The following is a 16,224-nucleotide window of genomic DNA, read 5'->3' as shown; positions in this document are numbered from 1 at the left end:
CTGACTGACTGTAGCTAGCAAAGGCGGCAGATGGGTGGTGAACGATCAGCTTCTTCGCAGCCAAGCGCCCGAGCATAAGTGTGTAAGTGAGCAAACATCGGAGTCGCCCGCCCTGCACTCGCACACACTGTGATGGCAGACCATGTGCCGGCTTGACTCCCTCATGTGATAAATATTTACGACTATCAACGCTTCCAGCCATACAGGGTGTCTGGATGTTTTCATTCGGTGAAATATTCGACATGAATGAAATCATATACGAACGTAAATTCCGGAGTGATTTGAGATTTGGGCGTAATTTCTTTTGTAAAAAAAGACGTCAATTGTCGATTTCTCTTGAATTAAACCTCAATCTCATAAACAAACTACACCAAATGATAGAGGAATCATTCCTCTACCTCAAAGCGTTATTAGTTTTCAAGATTGAGCTTTTATTCGCGAGAAATCAGTGATTGACGTGTTTGTTTACAAAATGGAATTACGCCCAAATCTCAAATCACTCCGGAAATAGGTACTTTGACATCTTTTGCTTTGACTTATTATTGTTTATTCGTCTTTCGACAAGCTTTGATCTGGCTGGTTCACAGCTTCTATCAATATAAATCCAAGTTCTTTGAAGAGTTAACCCGCATAAGCGCGAACCATAAATTGACCTTACCGATAATGGTTATAAATTGTTTATAATCCCTGCTAAACTTCAACTGAAATGGTTATGGAACTTTACATGAACGTTTAATGATAAAGTTTTAACCTTAAGTATTATAGTTTTTTGGAAGTGGACCTTACCAATAATGGGTTGTTAAGAACCATTACCTTTCTAAATTCTTGTTTTCTCCATACATTTTCGGAAAGAAAACTATACTAAAACCTTTTAACTTATGGTTTGAGAACATTAATGGTAATGGTTATGGTAACCAGTAAAGTTCATGAATGGTTTTGTAACATCGATCAACTTTATGTGGAATATATCGCGAATTGGTTGCCTGTAAATTACTGATTACCAATTCACGATATATTTCACGTAAAGTTGAGCGATAATACAAAACCATTAATGGACCTTACTGACTACCATAACCATTAATGTTCTCAAACCATAAGTAAAAACGTTCTAATATAGTTCTCTTTCCGAAAATGTATGGAGAAAACAAGAATTTGGAATCGTAATGGTTCTTAACAACCCATTATTTGTAAGGTCCGCTTCCAAAAAACCATAATACATAAGGTTAAAACATTATCACACAAACGTTCATGTAAAGTTCCATAACCATTTCAGTTGAAGTTTAGCAGGGATTATAAACAATTTATAACCATTATCGGTAAGGTCATGTGATGGTTCGCGTTTATGCGGGAAGTCACAAACGAAGTGACAGACGACTTACTGGTGAAGAAATTCATTAAAATAATGTGGTTCGCTGTAATAGAATTTTCTTAGAAGCTTGTGCCATCAGCCACCAGATGGGCTAGTATTTTTGTTTTGATTTGAACATAGTTGATTTTGTGTGCAATATGATCTTTGACAGTGTGCAAAGAGTGTATCATTTTGTCATTTTTTTTATGCATTTCAGTTTAGAGTAGAGTGAAAGAGATAGAGCCAAAACATTCTATTACATTTAGTGTTGCCATGTGGTACAATCCATTACTAGTGTTGCCATGTGGTACAATCAAGTACACTCAAAAAATTTCACACGTTTGATCGAAGTGTTTAAACACTTGATTTTCTAAATGCACAACACATTTACTTTAAGTATATTTCACCTTGGTTCAATGTGTTATACTCGTTAATTTATAGTGTTTCAAACTTTGAAATGTTGAAAATCTTTCACTATCTATTCAAGTGTATTGCACATTGAATCACGCTACTGTTCAAAACAGATGGATTTAAAGTGTTTTGCATTTCAATACGATGTGAATTGCTTGCTCAGAAAGGTAAACATCGATAACAAGAGTTGTGACTTTATCCTATCAACCTGCCTCATATATGAGAACAACCGTGGCACAGTGAGATCGAACGAAGACTCCGGCAGCAGCATACCCCAACAGTCCATGATTGAATCCCAAATCAGACCCATTAAAAATATATGTGAAAGCTCTGGCCTCTGGCAGTTTTGTTTATATATTTGTCGATTCATTTTTAGAGTCGGTAAAGTAGAATTCGATAAAGTAGAATATTGTAGAATATTGAACTATGGTGTGCAAAGCTATCCAGCTTTCCATGCTCGGTAATGGCGGCCTGTTTGTATGAATAAATGTATCCTTCACTGTGCTTTTTGACACTAACTGGAGGGCGTATGTTGTTCCATTTTCTACTGTTCCTGGGAGAGGGAAAGGGAAGAGGTTGAAATTCGAACATCCAGATAGTGTCAAAAAGCACAGTGAAGGATACATTTATTCATACAAACAGGCCGCCATTACCGAGCATGGAAAGCTGGATTGATATCACCATATGAGGCACATAGAATCCAAGTGTGTCACAATTCAAATCCATAGTGTTCAGGCATGGTTCATAGCATAAGATTCACACATGAAATGGATGTGTTTCACAATATGCGCAAAATTAAGTGTGAGACACATGATGACGACGTGTGGAATTTTTTGAGTGTAGTAGTGGTGTTGCCATGTGGTACACTGAAAAATTGCAATAGCAGGTGCGTCACCAAAGTTTTCGAGCCGCTCCGTCTGTCACTTCGTTTGTGGTTAAGTCGAATTGAAGTAAAATGGAAACCAGGTTAAAAGCAAAAATCGTTAACCCTTTGTCTTTACCTTGGGGCAATTTGACCCCAGGCCACTTTCAAAGGCTGTAACTTTTTGATTTGTCGATGGATTTTTTTTTTCGTTTCTAGATGCGTCCACCAGAGCTCTGTAAGGCTCTGAACCATTTGGCAAATTTTTTAACTTTTGGTTAAAATTTAACAGATGGAAAGTTATCGATTAACTATGCTATCCGAGCATGGTTATTTCTGACAGACAAGAAGTTAAATTTTGACAACCGTGGCTCGAAAACTGGTCGATCGACAGCACAGGGATTTTCGAACATAGAGAATAACTTTCGAAATGTCACTTTTAACTAGGAGTTAAATTTAACTCGGCAAATGGTTTACAGCCTAAGAGATGAAATCTGCTCCAAAAACTTGAAAACATACTAATTGTGGGTAAACTACTTCTTTAGTATGTCCTCATGTTCATACGCACGTGAATAGTTTTGTGCCATTTCCAATACATTTTCCCATGCAAATTTTAAAATTACCCCGCAAATTCAAATTGTAGCCGAATTCGTTAAAATTTAGCGCTGTTGTTGGAGATCTCAATACAGATCAATGTCAGTAAGGTTCACGAATGGTTTTGTAACATCGATCAACTTTATGTGGAATATATCGCGAATTGGTTGCCTGTAATTTACTGATTACCAATTCACGATATATTCCACGTAAAGTTGAGCGATAATACAAAACCATTAATGGACCTTACTGACTACCATAACTGTTGTGATGACTGGCAACCTTGTAACCTATGTGACGCTTGCAAAGTTAACACGTTTGTATTTTCTCTTCGTTGATATTCCAACATTTTGGCGACTGAAGATGGGATTAAATTCGGAAAAATTTGCTTAAATGCGTAGATCTTGGTGTTTTGATACGGACAAACCAAACGAAAGACGGAAATCAGTGGAAAAACAAAAAAAATAGCTGACAGCGGATCGTTTCTGGAGGCCGGAGATGCCTAACCTAAATCAGTGAAAAGTATACACGTCATAGTAGCAAAAAAAAATAGAAGGAGAAACAAAAAGTGTAAAAAAAAAATGGATGTAAACAAATCGACGGTACCACCCTTCGACGTGGCGGACAGTGCCTCCATCGGGAGCCGATGGACAAAATGGAAACGCTCGTTTGAACTGTTCCTTGATGTTAATTGCGTAGCTCTGCCTTCTAGGAAGCGGTCTTATCTGCTTCACTACGCAGGTCCGGAAGTACAAGACATATTTTTCAACATCGAAGGACACAACGCTGCTCCCCCTGCGGGTTCTGATGTATATAAACAAGCTATCGGTTTGCTTGATGCTCATTTTGCTCCGTTGAATAACGTACCATATGAAAGATGTGTTTTCCGGAAAATGGAACAGTTGAATAGTGAAACAGTCGAGAAGTTCATCCATCGTCTTCGGGATCAGGGCAGACTTTGCGATTATGGAGTGGCCCTGGAAATGCGGATTACCGAACAGGTCTTCGATAAGTGTTGTTTGGATTCTCTGCGGGAATCGATATTGAAGAAAAAGCTGATGATGGTGCAGGAAATAGCAGATGAAGGTCGGATTTTGGAAACGGTAATGAGGAATAGAGAGCAAATGAAGAAGTCTGTCGAAGAGGATTCTGTCAATTTGGTGAAGAAAGTTGCTCGCCACCTGGATCGCCACGAAACATGTTTCCGATGCGGAAACCCAGGACATTTCGCAAACGACAAAAGCTGTCCGGCCAAAAGTAAAATATGCGACAAATGCGGAATCGTGGGTCATTTTAAAAAAATGTGCAAGACCAAAACTGTGAAGGCAACAACAAGCAAATCTCGAGTACGTCAAGTCCGTGAAGACTATGATTCTGTATCGGATTCATCGGAGAGCGAGAGCTGTGAAGCAGCGCAGAACGATGTGCAGCACGTATATGCAACCAGCACTGATGCAGACAAAGTAACATGTTACGTTGGTGGCGTGGAACTACGTTGGATTGTGGACTCCGGAGCTCACGTAAATGTAATTACTCGTGGAACCTGGAAATGGCTAAAAGGACAAGAATGTGTAGTGAGCAAGGAAGAAAAGTCGGACAAGGTATTGAGGGCGTATGGTGATGGGAAGCTGAAAGTGGAGAAAATAATTAAAGCTGATATTGCAACGAAGAATGCTACAGTGCATCATGAAATCTATGTCGTCGAGGGAAACAAAGGAGGAAACCTTTTGAGCAAGAAAACGTCAATGGACTTGGGCATCCTCGAAATCCACAGCGAATTGTGCAATGTTAGTGATGCGGGGAAACTCTCGATCGGAAAGCTGAAGCATGTACAGGTTGACATCAAGATTGACCATTCCGTACCACCTGTTCAACAACCCTGTCGACGGTTGCCGATTCCGTTAAAGAAACTAGTCGACGAACGGATCGAAGATTTATTGAAACAGGATATCATCGAACTCGCGCCCCTGAATATCACTTGGGCATCGCCGTTAGTAGTAACTATCAAAGACCACGGCAAGAATGTGCGACTTTGTGTGGATATGAGAAAAGCGAACAGGGCTATTATTCCGGAGAAACATCCTTTACCAACCTTCGAGGAAATAATGCCGCACCTGGAAGGCTGTAAAGTATTTAGCAAAGTAGATCTCGTGAAGGCATTCCATCAAATCGAACTATCGCCAAATTCGCGAGACATTACGACGTTTGTGACGCAAGATGCTTATTACCGCTACAAAAGACTAATGTTCGGCATGAGCGTTGCCCCCGAGATTTTTCAACGCTGTATCGAGAGAGTGCTGAAAGGTTTGAAAGGTGTTAAAGTCTTCATAGATGATATGCTGGTCTATGGGTCTTCTCAAGAAGAACACGATAAAAGGCTCAAAGCTGTCCTTGATCGTCTACGTGAACATGGCCTCACTATCAACGAATCGAAATGCGAGTTCGGTAAATTTACGGTTTGCTTCATGGGGCATCAACTTTCTGCTGATGGGATTCTGCCTACAAATGACAAGGTGAACGCGATCCAGAACTTTCGTCGTCCTCAGAGCGTGACCGAAATGCGTAGCTTCTTGGGTCTAGTAAACTACGTAGGGAAGTTTATTCCTAAGCTATCTAATGCGACTGCCCCCCTGAGGGAAATGATCGTAAAAGGGAATAAATTTCATTGGTCCAAAGATGCAAAGAGATCATTCAACGAAATTAAGAACGTTATGTCGAATCCACGAAATCTGGCTTTCTATAATCCTAGTTATCCAACCATGCTGGTAACAGATGCTAGTGAGAAAGGCCTTGGGGCTGTCTTGTTGCAAACCACTAAATCGAAATCAAGACCCGTATGCTACGCTAGTAAAAGTCTAACCAAAACGGAGCAGAAGTATTCAACGCTGGATAAAGAGGCTCTTGCCATAGTCTGGGCTACTGAACGCTTTGCAATGTACCTGAGAGGTTTGGAGTTCACTGTCGTCACGGATCACAAGCCGCTGGTACACATCTTTAACGAATCATCACACCCAAATCAGCGTCAAGAAAGATGGATACTGCGTATGCAATCTTTTCGTTTTTCTGTGGTTCATGTTCCGGGTGAAATCAATATTGCAGATCCGTTATCGAGGTTGTGTGATACAATCAGCTCTACAACGTTTGACAAGACGACGGAGGATTCATTGGGATTGATTGTTGAGATGAACAAACCTGCTGCTATCACGATGAACGAGATAATACTCAATTCGCAAGAGGACGAAGAGATCCAGAAAGTGAAACAAGCTCTTCTAGATGATCGCTGGGATGAAAGCTTGAAGAAATTTGTGCCGTTCAAGACCGAATTCTGTTTCATCAAGGAAATTCTGCTGAGGAAGAATAAAATAGTGATTCCTGAGGGCCTGCGGGCTGCACTGCTAGAGCTTTCGCACATTGGACACCCGGGGAAGGAGAAAATGAAACGTCGTTTGCGCTCGGCTGTTTGGTGGCCAGGACTAGATGCCGATGTTGAAAGGTCCTGCAGAAACTGTGTTGAGTGCCAAATGGTTGGACCATTGAACAAACCGGAACCGCTGCGTTTACGTGAAATGCCGTCAGCCCCATGGGTGCATTTGAGTGCTGATTTTCTTGGTCCTCTCCCGAATGGTAAATACATTTTTGTGCTAGTTGATTTGTATAGCCGTTTCGTGATTGCCGAGTTCATGTCCCACACTACATCTTCTGATGTAATACGAGTCTTGAAGCAAATTTTCACGAGAATGGGACTGCCATTTGTGTTGACAACAGACAACGCGAAAAACTTTTCAAGTCAAGAGCTCAAGGACTACTGTGTTGACTACGGCATAAAACTCGCTCACACGACACCTTACTGGCCTGCTGCGAACGGAGAAGTGGAACGGCAGAATCGTTCACTCATGAAGGTGCTCAAGATCAGTCAACACCAAAGGACCAATATGGAACACGCGCTTCAAGAATATTTGTATATGTATTCGGTGACACCTCATAGTGTTACTGGAGTTGCCCCAGCGACTTTGATGTTTGGACGTCGATTTCGAGACCTATTTCCACACATGCAGGATGAAGTAATCTTCGATGAAGAACTGCGAGATCGTGATGCCATAGTAAAACACGGAGCCAAGGAGAACCGAGACAAGAGGGTTGGAGCTAAGGAAACTACGATCAAGGTTGGTGACGAAGTTTTGATGAGGAATATGCAACCGCATAATAAGCTAACCCCTACATTTTTGTCCACGTCTGCAACGGTCGTAGAGAAAAACGGTAGTATGGCGACCGTTGCAACTCCTAGTGGACAAAGGTACAAGCGTAACACTTCCCACCTGAAAACCTTGAACTCATCCGACAACGGAATCCCGGAAAATCCAAAGGTAACTGAATTCGGAAGTGCCGTGTTACCAACAGTGAGTGCATCGTCGGATGCAAGGCCCCGCCGGAAGATTGTACGTCCTAAGCGTTACGAAGATTATTCAATGGAATAATGTCCTTCCGATATTTTATCATTTTCAAAATGAAATAAAGAGAGATAATGTTGTGATGACTGGCAACCTTGTAACCTATGGGACGATTAATAAAGTGACGCTTGCAAAGTTAACACGTTTGTATTTTCTCTTCGTTGATATTCCAACAATAACCATTACCATTAATGTTCTCAAATCATAAGTAAAAACGTTCTTATATAGTTCTCTTTCTGAAAATGTATGGAGAAAACAAGAATTTGGAATGGTAATGGTTCTTAACAACCCATTATTTGTAAGGTCCAGTTCCAAAAAACCATAATACATAAGGTTGAAACTTTATCATTAAACGTTCATGTAAAGTTCCATAACCATTTCAGTTAAAGTTTAGCAGGGATTATAAACAATTTTTAACCATTTTAGGTAAGGTCAATTTATGGTTCGCGTTTATGCGGGCACTTTGTCAAGCAATTTTGGCGTGATTTTCTACCAGCGATTTCACAAAACTGGACCAACTAATTTCTATTTTTTTATAAAACACACAAATTTTGGCTACTTTTCTCGAGGTTAGAAGAAAAAATCTCAAAATAATGTTTTATTTCAAAGTTCGAGTGGTAGTAAACGTCATTTTAAGTGCTTGAATGAAGTGGTTAATTGTTGAATGGTACACTGAAAAATTGAAATAGCAGGTTAGTCACCAAAGTTTTCGAGCCGCTCCGTCTGTCACTTTGTTTGTGTCTTAAATGAAGAGAATAATAAATAAATCAAATGGGTAAAATATTGCTTATTAATGGGTATTTTAAAGTTAGCGTGTCAATAAAATAAAAGCAAAAGCAAAATGAAAGAAGGGCGAGGTTAGCTCAATGACTGGATTACCGAGAGAAAGCAGTCGGTTAAGTTGTGTGAGTAAAACCCCTGTACGTACATGCAATTAGTGACGTCACTAATTGCGTTTACGTTAATTTTTTGGTTTACTAACACAACCATATTTCACGATCTGCTTCACCTCTCTCTGTACTCATTGAGGTTAGCTTTTACGTTCATACTTTCTTTCCGCAGTTTCCTTTTCCAGTGACAAGAGTCTCCACACGTGCGGTTGTCCCAATGGGTATCGATAGCTTTTTAAAAATTTACGCGACCAATTAATTCAGCAATGAATAGTTTAGTGAAAAATAACAGAAGTAACTCAGCTAAAGCTACATTTGATAAGGTAAGCCCTAGTTAATGGGAGTTGTGTTATGAGGCTAAACCGACGCTCTTCCCATCAGCTTGCACCGGTGAAGGCAGAACCTCCCCAACAGCAGCAAAATGCATCGAAACAACCATCCCAACTCAAGCGCACGGAGCGACCGTGGAAATCGCGTCACGTCCGAACATTTATCCGGGATTTCCAGGAAATAAAACACATTCCTTGGTACTGCTACGTATGCCGAGCGAATTGTAAGAACGAGGATCTGTTCACCAGGCACCTGGAACAACACGGCAGTGAGTTCCGCTTCATAAGACAAGTGGATGATAGCATTCTCGAGGAAGCAATGTTCCAAATCCGGCTGGATTACCGTCCGGATTTCGCCAAGACGCTGGTGTACGTGAAGAACGTGTCGCCTCATCCGGTCGTGCTGTTGACCATGGCGTACCTCCACTTGCCCAATGGTCAACTGATGACTCTGTTCGAGAGTGAGACCCGCGTTCCGTGGGCTGCCAGTACAACGTTTTCGCTCAATAGCAGTATGCTGTCGGAATTGGAACGGAATTTTGCGTTGATTCTGGTCGGGCGAACGAACTCGAAGACGGAAGTGCTGGAGCAGCATTACGTTCAGGTTAGCGAACTGAGCCACTTTCTGAGGGAGCAGCTGGAATTGAAGAAGCCTCCGATTCGCTGCTCAGCGTTGAATTGCTATCCGGTTCCGCTGGTTATCCGGGAGCTGCACAAGAGTAATTTCTCTCCGAATTCCAAGTCTGCTGGCGCTAAATCTTTGCTGGATCGGTTGGCGAAGTACAAGAACGATGGTTTGAGCCCCGATAATTATGTCGAGCACTTGAACCTGCTGAATCAGATCGAGGACTACCATCTGCAGGTGGAGTATTCAAAGTACATAATTAAGAAAGCCACCCTGGTGCCCGGAATTTCGGAGAAGTTCTATCGTTTGACGGTAATTGATGTGGTAGTTGTTGGAGATATGATTCTATCCTAGGTTTGTATCATCGCCAGATTGATCAATTCGCGGTCGCCCCAACCTTGCTGGACGAGGAGTGCGGAGTGAAAGTCATCATACCCAGTGAGTTTGAGCCGCGTTGCTTCCCGGGGACGATTCACAAGATCAATGAGGATTATATGGTTATCCACATGAATTGTCCTCCGGATCCGGCGCCTACCTACATGGTTGTATTCGAATTGAACCGGCTGACGTTTCAGCTAGAATACTTTGCACTGTCGCTGATGGATCCGGTTGGCATCGAGAAGCTGCTGTTTCCAAAGCCACCGGTGGAAAAGAAAATCAAATACGACAGGTGGGGTTTTGATTGCCCTCTCTCATTGATTGCGGATTATTAGACTTACTTTTCTTGCAGCTTCGAGTGGTTCAGCAATTTCGTTGCGAAGAACGACGAACAGATGTCTGCCGTCCGGAACATAGTCAATCGTACGGCATTTCCAGCGCCGTATATTCTGTTCGGTCCACCCGGCACGGGTAAAACCTCGACGATAGTGGAAGCAGTGATTCAAATCTGGAAACTGCAACCGACGGCTAACGTGCTGGTTTCGGCACCTTCGAACTTTGCCTGCGAGGAGTTTACCAAGCGTCTGCTGGAGTTCATCCCAGCTACCGATGTGTTCCGTTTCCTTTCGAAGTCTTGCGAAAAGAATATACTCAATATGGATCAAGCCGTGGTCGATATTTCGAATATATCATCGGGAACGTATGCAATTCCCTCGTGGCACGATGTCTACAATAGTCGGATTGTAGTGGCCACTACTACCATGTGCGGCCGTTTGGCTCAGGCCAAAATCGATCCTCACCACTTTAAATACATATTCATCGATGAAGCGGGAAGCAACAAAGAGGTATCCGCCTTGGTTCCCATCGCAGGAATCGGCACCAATGGGAAAGAAGTCACCGCGAGCGTAGTTCTTTCTGGCGATCCCAAGCAGTTGGGACCGCTTGTTACGCATAAATACTTACACGGTACGGTCCAGGAGGTTTCGATGCTGGAACGACTCATGAATTACTCCGTATACGTTAAGGACCCCAAGACAATGGAGTATAACCCGTTTGTCATCACAAAGCTGCTGAACAACTTCCGATCCAACAAGTACATCATTGAGTTTTCGAGTTGTGCCTTCTACGGAGGCGTTCTGCGTCCACGCGGTCCTCCATTTGCTACTGATTGGGCGATAGGTTGGCCTGTGCTGCCAAGGAAAAAGTGTCCCCTGTTTTTCCATTCGACCCGCGGGATAACCGAGAAGGATGCCCATTCAAGCAGTCTGTACAATCGTCAGGAGGCAAACCAGGTCGTGTCCTACATCAAAACCATTCTCTCCGAGCAGATCAATGGTCGTTCTGTGGGACAGGCTGACATCGGAGTTATCTCGCCGTATACCAAGCAGGTCCAGTATATTAAAGCACTCTGCAAGGACAACAACTGGGATCAGGTGGAGGTTGGTTCCACCGAGCAGTTCCAGGGACGGGAGAAGCCGGTCATACTGATTTCGACGGTGCGATCCGAAACGGCGACGGTTGGATTCTTGAAGAACGAGAAGCGCTTGAACGTGGCTATAACTCGGGCAAGAGCGCTGATGATCATCGTCGGGAATCCGGACACGCTGCAGCGGGATGTGACCTGGTATTCGATGCTGAGATTCTGCGTTGACTATGGAGCGTTCACCGGAAGTGAGTTCAAACTGGTGCCTCCGTACAAGCAAGCGACGGGTGAAGACAAAGGGGAAGATTGCTAATTCAATTTGATTCAACCGGATCTAGTTCCGGTAAGTATTTCCTACAAGTTATCTAAGTATCATTCATTGGATTATGTTAGAACTGACGATTCAAACTACCGTTCAATCATCGTCAGCAGTTGTCGAGCACAAAACGGCATTTACTATTCATTTTTTTTTAATAATATGAGCAGAGAAAATCAAACCTAACTATTTTTAGAAGCGATTTGCTTTCTCGCATACAATTATTGAATTATTCGCGATTTGTTATAATTGATAATATAAGATGATCTGATTCAATATTACTGTAATGACCGTTCAATCGTTGGTTCGATTAATAACCAGTCTTCTAGTCACTCACTCAAATACTAATCCTAAGCCTATAATCGCATATCAGTCCCATATGGAAGAAAGTAGATATTGCTATTGAGTTACGCCAAATTGACGATCAAAAGCATTTTTTACAAAAGCTGATACGTCCCTTTGAAAAAGTAATCGAGATTGAGAAAATGGGCGTCGAAATTACGAAGTGCAATTCCCATGTAAATATTTGAATGCTCATAGTAAATTTATTCATATTTTTTCCAGTTAAAATCAGTTTGTTTATTTGTTATGTTTGCATCAACAGACTAGAAATAGTCCCAATGATGTGTTGTAAAAAAAAAGTACAGATTATACAGACTACATATACTACAGTTACTACAGTTACAAACGAAAATAACTAGGAAAGCATTGTCAAGTTACTAAAAATTTATAAGTCTTAAATTTTACACTTAGCTGTTGGGCATCAAGCGCCTTCGATCAGCAAAAAAGGCAGAGAATCTTCGGCGAAGGATATTTCGTGTCAAGTGGAAATCGAACATCGACACTACTCGGTTGAACACTCGCTGCAAGCCGTAAATAGCGCTCCCTAAGCTATAATTAGTTCGAAGAAGTGGAAGTCTCAGCATAAAACTGTTGCGTAGTGATCGAGGTTCAACATTAATGTTCACTTGTTGCAGAATTGCTTCGCAGTCGATTCTTCCTTGCAGGGTATTGACGACGGTTAAGCCTCTGAAAACATCTCTTCGGATACGTAAAGGCTCGACATTGATCAATTGGCAGCGATTCTCGTAGCTTGGAAGACGAAGTGGCTATCTCCAAGGCAGCTTACGGAGCGCGAAGCAAAGAAAACGTCGTTGCACAGATTCAATTCGCTCGGCCCCATTATTGTAGTTCGGGCTCCACACTGCAGAGCAGTATTCCAACGTAGATCGTACAAGAGAGCAATAGAGCGATTTCAAGCAGTAAAAGTATGTGAAGTTCTTAGTAATCTTGAAGACAAAGCCAAAAGTGCCTAGTAGTTTGTAGTTGAAAATAATCGGTTGTTTCTTGCGTGAGAAAGTAATGATTGTACACTTAGCTGGGTTGACCACCAGTCGGTTTAGACTACACCAGTCAGCAAAGATGTCAATCTGATTTTGGAGAGAACGGCAGTCGGCGAGTGCCGGCGGAAGCGCAGAAAAACTTTCAGATCGGCTGCAAACGATAATCGTGACCCTGTGTCGTCGTCGAAGTAAAGGAGAAATGCCAATGATCCCAGATGGCTACCCTGAGGCATACCGGACTTTGCGCAGAAGCTTGCTGAGCGACAAGTAATAACTAACGTAAGATTGGTGGGGAAATTTCGGGGAATTACTACTTAAAACAGTCAAATTAACTTCCTAAAATAAGGACCCGTTTGGTTTTATTAGACTCAAGTTTTTTACAGGTTGTGGTTCTCTTTTCTCATGTTTTGAGACTGACATCAGGGCTGCCAGTCATAGCAAAGGGATGGAACAAAGGTAAATGATTAGCAAGGTGAAGTTATGATGACGTCAACACTCCTCCTTAATCTTTACCCGACGTTCCACGAAATTCATCTTCGGTCAATCCCATTTTCGTCGACAGCTTCCGGTTTCTAATCGTTCCCAGCGGCTTCGTTAAAGCGTCGGCGATCATCTCCTCCGAACAAAGGTATTGCAATGTTATCTCTCCTTTCTCACAAAGATTGCGCACGAACATCTCCTTCGTCTCGATGTGCTTTGAGCGTTTACCGACCCGCTCCGATCGTACAAAGGCGATGCACGATTGATTGTCTTCGTGCAACACCGTTGGCTCCTTCTGCTCGAATCCTAGATCCGCAAGTAGTCTTCGTAGCCACAACACCTCCTGCGTTGCTTCGCTAAGCGCGACATATTCCGATTCCATTGATGAGAGTGCCACGATGCTCTGCTACTTGCTTCTCCAGGCTACCGCAGTGCCGCCCACGGTGAATACGAATCCAGATGTTGACTTCCTGGTTTTGTGGTCCCCAGACCAATCTGCGTCGGAGTAACCCATCAGCGTTGGTGCAGATTCAGTGAATTGCAATTTCCAGTTAAGGGTTCCACGCAGATATCTGACGACACGTTTCGCGGCCGTCCAGTCGGCCTCCGTCGGTTGGGAAACTTTCTGAGCAAGGATCGAAGTAGCAACAGCTATATCATGTCGCGCATTCACGGAGATGTACAGTAAGGCGCCCACCAAACTTCTGTAGTTCACGTTGTCCGGGAGTAGCTGACTGTCCAAGTCGCCCCGAGCATAAGCTTCATCCATAGGTGTACGAGAAGATTTGGCATCACCCAAGCCGAACTGTTCAGCAACGCGCTGAATGTATCCCGACAGACACACTCCGTAATTTCCGGCAACACGGTCGATCTCCAGGCCGAGGAAGTACTTCAACTCTCCTAATCCGGTCGTCTCAAAGTGCTCGCTGATCTCTTCGTGAACTCGATCTATCTCCCCTTCATCGTCGCATCCGATGACAACATCATCGACGTAGAGCACGATGTAGACACTTTTACCTTCGACGTCACGAACATACAAGCATGGATCTGCCGAGCTAGCCGTGAACCCCATGTCATTCAAGACTTCGTTCCAACAGCGTGCGGATTGTCGCAGCCCATATATGCTTTTGAGCAGACGACAAACGAATCCTTCTTTGCCCGGTTCAGCAAACCCCGGGGGCTGCCTCATGTAGACCTCTTCGCCGAGACTCCCGTTGAGGTAGGCAGTCTTTATATCTACATGCTTCAGAACTATCTTCTTGTAGCTCGCCACCGCCAGTAGCGTCCGGAAAGTGGCTTGAGTCACGACCGGTGCATAAACTTCCTCAAAGTCGACTCCTGGTTTTTGACTGCACCCCTGCGCGACTAATCGTGCTTTATATACTTCACCGGCTCACCGCTGGCATTCCGTTTGATTTTATAAACCCAGCGGCTGCCAACCACTTTCTTCCCCTCCGGTAGCTTGACGATCTCCCAAGTCTTCAAATCACGATGCGATGCTAATTCTTCTTCCATCGCCGTCCTCCATTGATCCTTCTGCGCACACGATACCGCATCCTTATAGGTCGTCGGTTCGTTCTCCTCCTGAATGCGCACTGCGTTAATTTCTTCGATCAGGCGAACTGGTGCTTTCCCCTTGGTGCTTCGCTGCGAACGTCGCTGGAACTCCTCGTCCCGAAAGCCTTCGAAATCTGATTCCTCCGTTTCATCCGCCGTATCAAAGTTCCCTTCGGTGTCAGAAGAATCCGCTTCATCTTCCATAGTAGATACTGATTCATCATCAGGAACCTCGTCCTCCACCGTCGGAATCGGAGACCGATCTATCTCCACCAAATTCTTCACCGGAAATGCAGTCATGTCCAGTCCAGTACCGAGTCCATCTCGAACAATCTTGGTTACATCCTCCGGGTGCCGATGCCCCAGCCGGCGATGCCAGATGTGCTGACATCCAGCCCGATGATTCGTCTCCGCCAACAACGATTGTTCATTTTCACGCTTCAAGTGATACAAATTTCCATCACGGACACCGACAACGATAACACTTTCGTTTTTCATGATACGGCCCTCACTTTCGCTGAACGTTACATCGTATCCCTCGTCAGCGATTTTGCTCACCGAAAGCAAATTGTTCTTCAAATCCGGCACGAGCAGAACGTTTTTCAGTTTTAGATTCACGGGGTCACCACTACCATCACACGCGTCAACACGACAGTCACCGACGCCTTTTGATTGTACTTTGTTCCCATCAGCCAAACAAATTGTTTGCTTCCGCGAACCGTTCACTGACATCAGCTTCGAAACGTCACCAGTCATATGGGAGGTGCACCCCGAATCTAGGTACCAATGTTCATCTTCTTTCTTCGACCGAACACTGAAACACACTTCTTCATTTTCTTCTTGCACTTTGTTTACTTTCTGCTTCGAGCAGCCCGAACCACGGCCGGCACCATCGCGGCCGTCGCCTTTTCGCTGCTGATCCTGGATCCACTTGCGGCAATCTCGCTTGAAGTGCCCCTCCTTGCCGCAGTAATGGCACTTTTGTTTTGGTTTTGTGCCAGTCTGCAAGGCACGATGATGCTGTTCTGCACTGCTGCTGCTATGAGTTTCACCGCCGCACCGTCTCCTCCACTCGTCCAAGAGTCGCCCTCGTACGAAATCCAACGAAAGTTCTTCTTCCGGACGAGACTCGAGCGACATGATGAGGGAATTATACGATTCTGGAAGGCTCGAGAGAATGATCGACACCAGCCAGTGGTCTGTCATCGTTTCTCCTATCC

The 16,224-nt window shown here is 43.6% G+C and overlaps 1 protein-coding gene across 1 annotated transcript; it reads left to right on the top strand.

Annotated features, from left to right (window-relative positions):
- Positions 1 to 8,741: 8,741 nt before the first annotated feature.
- LOC135708628 (putative helicase MOV-10) lies at positions 8,742 to 11,885 on the top strand. Its single transcript, XM_065230730.1, has 4 exons — positions 8,742 to 8,876; positions 8,935 to 9,819; positions 9,879 to 10,177; positions 10,238 to 11,885. Exons 1-4 carry the CDS (start codon positions 8,820 to 8,822, stop codon positions 11,619 to 11,621), a joined length of 2,625 nt encoding a protein of 874 aa, XP_065086802.1. The 5' UTR covers positions 8,742 to 8,819; the 3' UTR covers positions 11,622 to 11,885.
- The last annotated feature ends 4,339 nt before the right edge of the window (positions 11,886 to 16,224 follow it).

Source organism: Ochlerotatus camptorhynchus, unplaced genomic scaffold (genome assembly GCF_037179485.1).
Source record: "Ochlerotatus camptorhynchus isolate MF236.1 unplaced genomic scaffold, CSIRO-AGI_Acam_v1.1 ptg000330l, whole genome shotgun sequence".
NCBI lineage: Eukaryota > Metazoa > Arthropoda > Insecta > Diptera > Culicidae > Ochlerotatus > Ochlerotatus camptorhynchus.
The sequence above is the reverse complement of the archived record's forward strand: the minus strand, read 5'-3'. Positions and strand labels throughout refer to the sequence as shown.